This window comes from Arachis duranensis, chromosome 9 (assembly GCF_000817695.3).
Source record: "Arachis duranensis cultivar V14167 chromosome 9, aradu.V14167.gnm2.J7QH, whole genome shotgun sequence".
NCBI classification, from domain to species: Eukaryota; Viridiplantae; Streptophyta; class Magnoliopsida; order Fabales; family Fabaceae; genus Arachis; species Arachis duranensis.
Window position 1 is genome coordinate 111,884,925 of NC_029780.3, and position 11,675 is coordinate 111,896,599.

The window sequence follows — 11,675 nt, forward strand, 5'->3', positions numbered from 1 at the left end:
TTTACATGGACCCTTTTTCTTTTTAGGAGTCAACAAAGATGAATCTCTAGATCTTTTGATCTTAAAAGTTCTAATATTATATAATAAAATCAATTATTCTAAAATTTTAAATTATAAAAAATATGTATAAATAATTATATCTCTATAATAGGAAAAAAAAAGTATAGTAAAAACTAGAGTCTGCAAACAAAATACACCTATAGTAGGTTTTGGTCTCAATTGGAAGTTGATAATGGATGTTTTGAATTTTGATTGAGTTTTACTATTAGTAGCAGCTAGCAAAGGGAAGTGTGCAGTACGTTGACCATGGTCCATATCATGAATATAATGCAGGTAGTGTGCCTGAAATCATAGAACGAGCGTTGCTATATGTAATGGGTGCATGCATGCCCCTTTTAAGTACTGTGTTCTGATCTTTCAGAGGCCCCAAATGCATGGATCTTGTTACAATGTGAAATTCATAAAGTCAATCTCTTCATCCCCACTAATGTCAGGCCTTGTAAACTGTGTCCTGTATATAAAGCATGGTAAGTTGGTAACACAATAAGTAATGGTCACCAAGTTGAAGGTTCATTCCTCGAATGTGGTATCAACTAAGCAACACCAACAAACTATATCATCAGTAAATTAACAAGTTAAAAAGACCAAACATTGCACACAACACAATCTAGAATAATAATGTTCTAGATACCACTTCTATGACATGTGAGTTGTGACGACGTAACACTCATCATTTGAATAAATTACGTAATCTTAGTCTCAACATGGAAGAATTTAAAATGTACTAATAATTATGGGATGATAATCTACTTCTACTATTCTTTCCGTACAGAAAGAAAACTGGTGAATATCACTATACATTTACTATATTGCCCCCTCTTCTTAGTAATTAATTTTGCTAGATAGCAAATTTGATAAGATGATAAGTATGTCGGTCTCATTCTTATTGTTGTAAGAGTTAAGTGAAGTGAGGCATAGATAATAATAATTGAAGGTTGAAATGCACGTGAAGATAGAGGTAAGTGCAGGTAGCTGTGTATATATATGAAGGACGAATGTTAAAATTCTCATATAACAACATTGAAGAATGAACACACACACTGTTACTCTCTACCTACTGCTCAGGATTAGATTTGTCTGTTCCTATCTTGATGCATTCATCATTAACCGTTCCCTTCAATTCCTTTCATCGAAACCTTCACATTCCAACCATTTAATTATCTTAGCTTCGAGAATTCTACTGACCCACCTGCATGCAAAACAGCTAAAATTGTACCATTTAAGACACTCACGGGTTCTATCTTTCTGTGATGATGAAATCAACTCTGCCATCTGGATGCCTCTACCTGCACACTCTAATCTCATCTCAATTTCTTGGACCATATCTCAACTCATTCTTATCATTCTTATATCATTATCTTGTATAAATTCTAGTAATTATAGTTTTGTGGATACAACAACTGATTGTGACCATTAATTTTTTAGTTATCCACCGTATTCCCTAATCCGATAAATTAAAGAATAATCCGTGACTAATAAATTACTGCATGAGTGAGTTGACTATTTGACCAATCTAAATTGATTAACTGTGAAATTGAAATAAAGCTAGCACTAAGGAGAACGTACAGCAGAGACATTATAATTTGTAACATTACACACGCAAAGTAATATCATAATTTGCTTAATCATTTCATCCATCCGTACGGTTTCATTTATTATGTGACTATAATTTTGGCACGAATTGAAAGAAAGTTGAAACGACCTTTTTTTTTTTTGGTACGAGATACTTGCATTGTTGATGACTGTAGAATTTTGACTTTTTCATGAACCCTACACCAAGACACGCATGTCTTTTGTTTTTGTGTATTTGTTGGTGTCCTCATCATACCTTGTCTGTTTTATTTATACCTACAGTGATGTTATGTACTACGTAGTAGATTGCCACCCACTTCAAGTATGCGTTTTCCAATAGATAAGGTCTTTAGTTTTTCTCTCTTTACCATTTATGATTTACAACTCACTCCTCCATACTCACCGTTTACTACCTTACTCTATGTGCCCTTCTTTAATTAATAAGGCTTCAAAACAAAAGTTTAATTTTTATTCCCGCACAATGTAAAGAGTTTTATATAATTATTCAATTAGATTCATGTATTTAAATAATTTTTTAAATAATATATCTGAAAACTATTTATTTTTAAGTAAAAATTGACGTACAATTATTTTTATCTAAAGTTTATAATTGAAAATCGTTAAATTATGATTTAGTCAAATTTATCAAATCATCTAATAATTCTCAAATATCAACTTTACTTAAAAATAATTGTAGGTGAGTTTTTAACAATACATGAATGGTTCCATTGTCTGACGTTAATAAATACAAGCATGTATATATATAAGAAGCAAACCAACACCAATATAACTTTAATTTATTTTAATATGACCATCATCATGTTGCAAATTTGCATACTTCAATCTAATAAATTTCACCACGTTTTCTCTATTTATCCATTCAATTAACACATTGAACTTATTTTTTGGTAAAAAATTCAGATAAATTCAACTACACGTGAAATTAATAGTTGAGAGTCGTTAAATGATTTGATCTAATTTAACTAAATTTTTATCTAACGACTTTCACCTATCAACTTCACGTAAAATTGACTGCATATGAGTTTAAACTAACCCTTCTTTTTATCAATATTTAGAGAAGTTATAGCCGGAATTGACTTAAAAGGAGGTAATATATGAGAAGGGTTGCATGGGGGGTTAGTTACTTATTGGGGTCACTATTGCCTGTGAAAAGATACCCAAATCTTTGTCTGATAAGTCGGACATACTCGGTTGCAGAAATCACTGCCAAGTATCACAGATTTGGGACACAAGCTAAGCCATGTCATATGGCCTCTTTGGATGGCCATGGCCCCCTCATCATAACATCTAAAACTTCACATGTCCTTTTCTTCTGACTTTCTAAAGCAACTACATATTGATCCCTAAAATGGGATGCTCCCTTCCTTAACAATTAACCAATTTCCCTAAAAAAAAAATGGAAATGATACATATATGTTAAGTACTTCCAAGTTTATTGCTTCACATTTTCTCTTTTGTGTGTGATATTTTAAAATTTGAGACTTGCAATTGGAAAAGAAATTTTTTTATACAAAATTAAAATAAAAAATTTTAAACAGATATTTAATCGTGTATTACCACATCAGTCAAAATAATTATTTTTTAGATTCACAATTTAAAAAATTATATAAACGCATGAATCTAATTAGATGCTGTATAAAATTTTTATACTCATCGTATCAAAATTAAACTCTTTAATAAATATAAATAATTAAGCTTATTTGATGGCCTAGATTAATTAAAACCCGAAAAGAGGATATTTGTGGTTTAGGCTAATGAAATTGAAAAAAGAGAGGGAAAATGATTTAGCAAGACACACTTGTGTGTTTGCATTGGACCACTTAGACATATTACTGTTTGTGCCCTTTTGTTTGGGTATTTAATGTTACTTGTCCCCATCTCCCTTATAAACGTTTTCTTTTCTATATAAGACATCAAATGAATATGGTGGGGTAACCCTATTGAGGCGCCAAGATTATTTTTTGTTAAGATGAGTCTACTCTAACCCAATTGAGTAAATTAAATCAACATTTGGCTTTCAAAGAAAAAAATATTTTCAATTTTTTTAAGAATGCTTGAAAAAAGTTATGGTGAAATTCAATTTTTAGATAATATTTTAGAATATATCTCTTTATATTTAATGCATTTTATCATACAGTAATGTTGAAACAATTATTTTATCAATTTTTTCTTTCATAGTATCAGAAATAAAATCTTTTAGTGGTTAAAATGAAGATTTACTCACTACATGTCTACTTATATTATTACTATGAGCTTCCAAAAAAGTTAATAGCTCAGTGTCTTATCCTCTGGACATGGTTCATTTTTATCTACTTAGTATAGTAGGTGATAAAAACCAAAATTGTCATAAAACAACGTGTGCTATTGCCTAAGTTCATTTAATGTTTGCTTCTAAATAAAGTCTCTTATTTATTAGTGTTAGATTAGTCTAGCAATGCAACCCAGGTTGATAAGTTTCTAATTATAGTTTAGATGAATTAATCATGGTTATGAAATTAGAACAGTGATTGGTAATTATTTTACCAGAACTTGAATTGTACCTTTCAGGTCTTCATCATAAATCTAATTATTCCAACAATATTCTCAAATGTTACATAGAGTAGGCCCATGTAGATATAGTTAATTAAATTAAAATTCATTATGGTTAGAAATGTTTGTAGTTTGGACCACAATGCGATCTGATCTGAATTTAAGATAAAACATAATACTGATGCTGATGATAATTGTCTTGTAGGCATTTATATACTTGTGTCTTATTGAATTAATTGATTATTCCCACATCTTGATGAGTATATGTATATATAAGATAGCCAAATTATAATAATGTTTCCAGTGTTGAAGATTTTTGTCTCTGCTTGAGAGATGTGGTGGCCAGTTAAAATTTGATGGATCATAAACTAACATTGGATGCCAATTGCTGGTGGTAGCAAGAAACATTAAGTGTGTAACAAATTGTGATAATAATTTGGTCACGCATCAGGTGTGGAAATGCAAGTTGACAGAGGTTTTTGGGGGGCCATGATTCATGCATCAACATTCAACTGCGCTGTGCATTGAAATAGAATAACTTTGGTTTTTTGGGGACCATATTGTATATGGAACTTTGGATAGTTACTTTCCTTTAGAGTTTGAGATATTCACAAATCAACACGTTGGCCTCAGGACTTAGATGCCTCTAAATTTGTCTCTGCATCTCTGCTATACTTCCACCTTTAAATCAACTTGAAAAGCTAAGATCATCTCTAGTGTCCGAGGAAAAAACAAACGAGTTTTTTCTTGCTTTCTACTGATAATATTATAACCCTCTGTTAATTCGCTTTTTGGTTGTTCACGGTGTCCTCCAACTCGACATGTCAAAGACTAATTTACCATTAATCGAAGTTTTATTTAAGAATTTGTTGCTAGTTAATTGATTGCATAAAGCAAAATTCGAACCCTCGACATTTATTTCAGAAAACGAGTGAGCTGACCACTCAAATTCAACCAACCCAAATTAATTATTCGAGACGAATTACTAATCTCCAGAGAATTCTAAAAAATTCACCAATTCATTAATTTTTCTATACTTAATACAATGACTCATTATTGCTCGTATTTATATTCCTAATAAAGTCTAATGTGCTAATTAACCAACTAATCAAGCGACTCGTCGTAACACTTTCTTATTTATTAAATAAAATTTAATTTAGGAAAAGTATAGGATACCAACATATTATCTGTCAATTTATTGTCAATAATGATTAAATATTATATTTTAAACACATATATAAAGAGACACATCTAAAAAATATATTTATAAAGATATTTTTATTAAACACAACTATAAAAAAGACATTTTTATTAGACACATCTACAAAGACACTTTTATTAAACACAATTATAAATAAGAATTGGTAGATGTTGGCAAAAATGCTATTAGCAACGTAACGAAATTGTTTAATTTATTAAATATTTCATATTTAAATGATTTTATATGTACATTTAATTACATAACGTTATATTAATAAAAATAACTATTTTTTACGTTATTTATATGAATAGTTATTTAAAAAAATAATTATAATTATATGACTGTGTAAAATATTTTACATTATCTATGCATCAAAAGTAATCTCTATTAAATATGTGTAAAGGTATTGAAAATGGAGTTAACTATGGTGACAACTTGCTTATAACTTAACTAGGTCATTTTAGGTTTAAGTTTTAAAAATAACAGGAAATAAATATTTGGATTATATATAATGAAGTGTATTTTAGAAAGAAAACAAAATAGTACACCAATCATTTCTATATTTCTATTATATATAGTATTGAAGCCTAGATTATATGGATTTATATCACATTTGTAATTAAGTCATATGCGATTTTAATTAATTTAAATAGAATTTATATTCTATTTAATAATAAATAAAATATAAGTCAATATATATTTTTCTCGTTAGCCTCCTCATGTTAATGACTAGTCGAATCACTGTTTTTTTACATTCTTTTTTTAAGTTTAATTAATGAGTAAAACAACTGATTATAACAATAAATATATTAATATATGATTGAATAATAATGTGAAAATATTTCATATTTTATTATATTCAAATTTAAGTCCATTGATTATCTCTCTTACCACACCATGATGACGAAACATAGAAACTATATATACAAACTCTGGATTTTTTTTTTCCTCCTTCTCTGGATTTCAATACTTTTCTTCAAATCTTTGAAGAATTTAATTACTTTAATATGTTGACTACAATATAATTAATTCAACACATAATAGACCAAATTAAAGGATAATGGATTATGGATGTGACATTTTACCTTATTAATAGAGTGGGCTACCTCCACCTGTTTTGTATTTATCATAGAACAGTTGAATTAAAATTATATATATGTATTAAAAAGAGAAATCAGCATATCTTAGCATTTGAAATAATGCATGGGGACAATTGAAATTCTCATATGTTGTTTGTGTGGATTGACAAAATCATTTGATGCAATCATACATGTCCATGTAAAAGTTAGATGATGTAACCTTATGAAATCATAATTTAGTACACTAATAATAGCATGTTGATGTATCAACCTTGTTTCTAGGTGATATTATTCTTATTTTCTTCTAAAATTTTGATTCTAACATACATTATTGGAACCTTAGTAACATAATAAAAAAATGAGTGAATATCCCATCCGACCCCTCACAATTACTATAAAAAGACAACGAGGTCTCCAAGAAAAAAAACATTTAATTCAGTCTCTGATAATTTTTTTTGGAACCGATTAGTCCATATACAAAAAAAATAACATTAATTTTTTTAGCATATGAGCCTCGTTGTCCTTTCGAAGTAATTATCAGAGATTAAATTGATTTTGTTTTGTTAAGAATCTCATTGTCTTTCGAAGTAATTATCAAGAGCTGTTTTAAATTTTATTCTAAAAAAATATTACGTGCATACAAAAAATTATTTATCGAATTAATTATTATATATTTATATATAAATATATGTCGTTAATTTTATTTTTAATGTATATAATTTTTTTATACATATAGTATAATTATAAACTTATGATATAAAGGAGAAGGATATTAGCAAGTCTAAATGACAAAATCATAATTATTATAGAAGAAAAAAGTTAGATTGGTATCTAGAAACAATGGTTAAAAGTTGTATCTAACTGGATGCTAGGAAGATTAGCACAAATTCTTAATTATAATTGATTAATAAATCCCTATTACACTAAAAGGGAAAGAATATAAGAAATTAAGTGTGCAGAAATTAAGAGACAGAAAGAAAGCAGAGGGAGGGTCCACCAGCACTTATGGTCCTCTTTTCTTGTCCTTTTGGACTTTACAGCTGTAAGCAAGGAAAAGATCAGACTGAAATTTCATTAGATGAATTTTAGCCCAAATTTTTTGTATTTATGTGAATCAATTAACACAAGGTTGAGTTAGACTTGGTCAAAAAAGAAAGTTTTTAAATTCATCAAGCTTATGCATCATATTATTCTTCAATTATTGTTGTGGGGACGTACTTACTCATGGTCTCACGAGTCCTTATTATTATTAGCTTTGGTCCTAAAAATAAATAAATAATTTTTATTATATGTGACTTCTATTCTTTTAAAATGACTCAAAAATAAATTAAATAATTTATAATTGTATCCACATTAACATAATTTAAGGAAAAAAATATTAATAGAGGCAGAGACAATCTTCCTACAAAATCAGATTTTGTCCCCCATAATAAAATCCACTGCCTTAATGCATTACAATATCATAATTAAGGATAGTGGGTGTTTAGTCAAAGCAACCACAAAAACTAAAACCATTTTTTATATTTACTTATTGTCTCACTCCACTTAATAGAGACAAACCAATATGGCATTGTTATTACTTTAAATTCCTCCAATAAAAATTGGTCTCATATACTAAGGTAAGAAGTCTTAAAATATATGGCATTATTATTCATTTATTCTTATTCCATTTTGCTTTCATGCAATGAACTTAGATACATTATCTTTATAGAAATTATACATATAATATATAGTAGTTATACACGTGAAAAAAGCAAGGTGAGCTTTAATTTTATTTTCACATGGGAAGAAGAAAGAAGAAAGAAAAATAAAAATAACCAAAAGGTGAAGCATGCACTATAGTCACTCCACTAGAACGATAATCATGAATCTTTGCATTCATAAAAGAAAAAGGGTAAGGAAGAATTACAAAAAGGAAAAAGAAAAGAAAAGAAAAGAAAAATCTCAGCGCAATTTAGAGAAAGAGAAGGTCTACGGAATGTTATCAACATGGTGCATGCCACCTTTCTTGTTTCTTTAAAAAGATTATGCACTTAATCATCTAATCCAACTAACGATTAACAAAGTAATTAAAAGTCTCCATAAACATGATTAACCATTTGTCTCCTATATATTAGTAATAAGTAAGATTGAATATATTTTGCAAAGTTTATAACTACATTATTGAGAATATATATTTTGTAATTTAATTTGATGTATCGAAAGAAGTAAGATTACAGTGGAATTGACAGAGATAGCAGAGCAGAGAGAGTTTTTATTATTAATTAAGATGGTTAGTCACTAATTAAAAAAAACAGTACATTCGTCCTTACATGCCTGGCCCTATGAGAACTTCTAAGATTGCGTGGAAGCAAGAGTCCGCAATTAATATTATTGCACAAAATGCAACTCTTTCGAAGTTGCCAACTATGTGCATAAATTAATTAATTCTAAACTTTCTGATTAGTAAGTAATACATGGATCCATTAGCTACCAACATGTTATTAGTTATTACTCAGGCCTCTATCATCAAATATGAACTCATGAAAAATTACATTACTCTCAAATCAAAATTATTTGATAATTTAATATACTTGATTAATTCGTTATTGAATAAATTTTAAATTAATTCTCGAAAAATTTTATTAATTATATTAGTTTTTAAAAAATACAATTATAAATTAAATTAGTCCGATAATATTTAGTGTGACATGAGAGAATAATAACAACAAATTAATACTATGAACAAAAAATCATCATATCATGCGATATCATGCGACATTTAAGACGACACATCATTTAACAGTTAAAATGACCCATTGATTTAGAATTATATTTTTTTTAGGACTTTCGAAAATCAATTTAAAAATATTAACCGAACCATCATTTTTAACTATGATTTTTGACAAGAAAACAAGTGAAGGAGCGCAAGTAGAGAAGAGGAATAGTTAAGTTGGTAAATATATTGAATTAGTTGAGGGGTTAGGTTAATAGTAGTGAGTAGTGAGGGATTAGGGTCAGTGGAAAAATAATATTAAAAGAGAAAGGGTGATGGCCCTTGTAACGAGGTCAAAAGAGTGAAACCCCCAATGAAGAAGAAAACCATCACACCCTCACTGGCCGACAAACCACTCTTCCTTTCACATGCAAACAAACAAACCTCACCTTCCTAATCTCTGCATAACAACCCTTTTTTATTATTTCAAAGAAACTAATTAATAAAAGTAATGGTAGAAGAAAAAGGTTTGTGTGGACCATTTTGGGCGCCCATCTCAATGCGCCAAACACATTCAAACACATAATAATAATAATAATAGAATTAAAACACAACACATAAACAAAATTGTTCCCAATTTATTATACTAGGAAAATTAAAGATGTAACATATGTCCAGATTTGGTATGGTCTAGAAGAGATGTATCATAGTCCTCATTGCCAACTTTGTCCCTCCTCTCCTCTTCCCCCTTCTTCTATGACCTTGTTGGACATTGTTGGAAATGAAGAGATAGATAGAGAATAATAAGAATAGTAAAAAGAGCAAAGGGGTACTTTTTTATGGGGTGGTGCCAACAATTCCGACAATGACCCTGTTAAGTGATGACAATTTCAATTGTTGTTTCTTGTTCTTCAAGAGAGGCTGAGGCTGAGCCTCCTCTTGTGATGGTGATGACCCCACCACCACTTCCCACGAATCGTTGGAACCATCATCAGAGCTGAACACTGCATCAATTACGCCACTTGGGCTACCAGGGATTTCCTCATACTTTCTCTTCTTCCCCCTCCCACCATTATTATTATTATTTGTCACCTCCACTATGACTTTATAACATTCATCTACCTTCTCCTGTACACATGCATTGCAATTTATTAATTAATCTGCATTCATTGCATCACCACTTACTACTAATCTAATCTATTCTAATATACTAACCTTGTTCATGTTGATAACACTAAGAAGCTGGTTTTTGTATTCCACTCCCTCAGTGCTGTGATGAATCTGGCCTATTACATTCAGCATTGTTGCAGTGGCCAATACAGAAGGAAGACAACCAACAAATCTTGAATCTAGATACCAAAAATGATAATAATAATAATAATAAGCATTCATTTAAATAATGAGATCTAATTGAGTGTTAATTAGTTGTTAATTATTATTATTCTTACCCAATAGCAAAGACAGAAGAAGATTCTCACAACGCTTGAGGAACTGCCAGTGAAGATGTGTTTTGAGTCCCAACCTCCTTATAATGTGATCTAGAAATGAGAGTGGGGTCACAGGGTGCATCTTCCAATTCAAGGTGGACAGAATCAGAAGCTCCATTCTCTGAATAGTCTTTGCCTCAAACACATATTTTGCATCTTCAACCTGATGATGATTCATGATGAAATAATCACATTATTAGAAACGTGATGATGAGTTTTCTGAGATAACTTTTAAAAAAAACACGTACTTGAAGGTCCAAGAGAAGAGGCACTTGAGTTTCTTCAACTTTAGCAGCCAAAGAGATGCAAGTGACAGAGGCAAGTTGGATCATCCATGGCTTCTCCCTTTGAAAATGGAAGCTCAAGAGGAATCTATCCAGATAAGTAACGGCAAGTGTTGCCGTCAGAGCTGAGAACCCGTAATGAGCATTCACCTTAAGCATCCATTCAACTGCTTCACGGCGAGCCATACACACAGAAGAAGAAGAAGAAGGATCCAATGCTTTCATGACATCATCGCCATTGTTATAATAGGCTTCGTGGTCAAGCTTCTCTTTGGAGAAGAGAGTGTTGAGCTCTTCGTCTTCCCAGAACATGTCCTGCTCCAACAAGAGCAGAGGGTCAAGGGAATGGAAGTTCAAGTTGAAGTTGACACCATCATCATCTTCTTCATGGTCGTGGTTTGTTGTGACATCACTCTCTCCTGAGAACTCTTCTTCCCACTTTCCTTCGTCGCAGTAAAGGGCATCGAGGACAGCGTGTTGGTGGTGATGTTGTTGTTCTAGTTGGTCATTGTGATGTTGGATTGCCATCTTCTTTCTTCAGAGAAGAAGAAGAGGGTAGTGCGTAGTTGTTTGTTCATGGTAAAAAGAAAACACTCATCACTCTCACACCCATCTTCTTCTCCCTTTACTACTTTTATTTCTTCTTCGAAAGAAGATGGAAGAAGAAGAAGGAAAGCAGAGAAAGAAAAACAGTGAGAGAGAGAGAGAGAGAGAGAGAGAGAGAGAGAGAGAGAGAGAGAGACCAGG

The 11,675-nt window shown here is 30.5% G+C and overlaps 1 protein-coding gene across 1 annotated transcript; it reads right to left on the reverse strand.

Annotated features, from left to right (window-relative positions):
* Positions 1–9,775: 9,775 nt before the first annotated feature.
* Positions 9,776–11,675, reverse strand: LOC107467519 (cyclin-D3-1). The gene is made up of 4 exons (XM_016086641.3): positions 10,893–11,675; positions 10,606–10,807; positions 10,373–10,506; positions 9,776–10,285 (listed from the first exon to the last, which is right to left on the reverse strand). The coding sequence occupies exons 1-4, from the start codon at positions 11,454–11,456 to the stop codon at positions 9,995–9,997; spliced, it is 1,191 nt and encodes a 396-aa protein (XP_015942127.1). The 5' UTR covers positions 11,457–11,675; the 3' UTR covers positions 9,776–9,994.

Coding starts and splice junctions, on each gene's coding strand:
- LOC107467519 (XM_016086641.3), bottom strand. CDS start 11,456: ATGGCAATCCAACATCACAATGACCAACTAGAACAACAACATCACCAC. Junction 10,808..10,892: donor CTCTTCTCTTGGACCTTCAA/GTACGTGTTTTT, acceptor AATCATCATCAG/GTTGAAGATGCAAAATATGT. Junction 10,507..10,605: donor TCTTCTGTCTTTGCTATTGG/GTAAGAATAATA, acceptor TTTGGTATCTAG/ATTCAAGATTTGTTGGTTGT.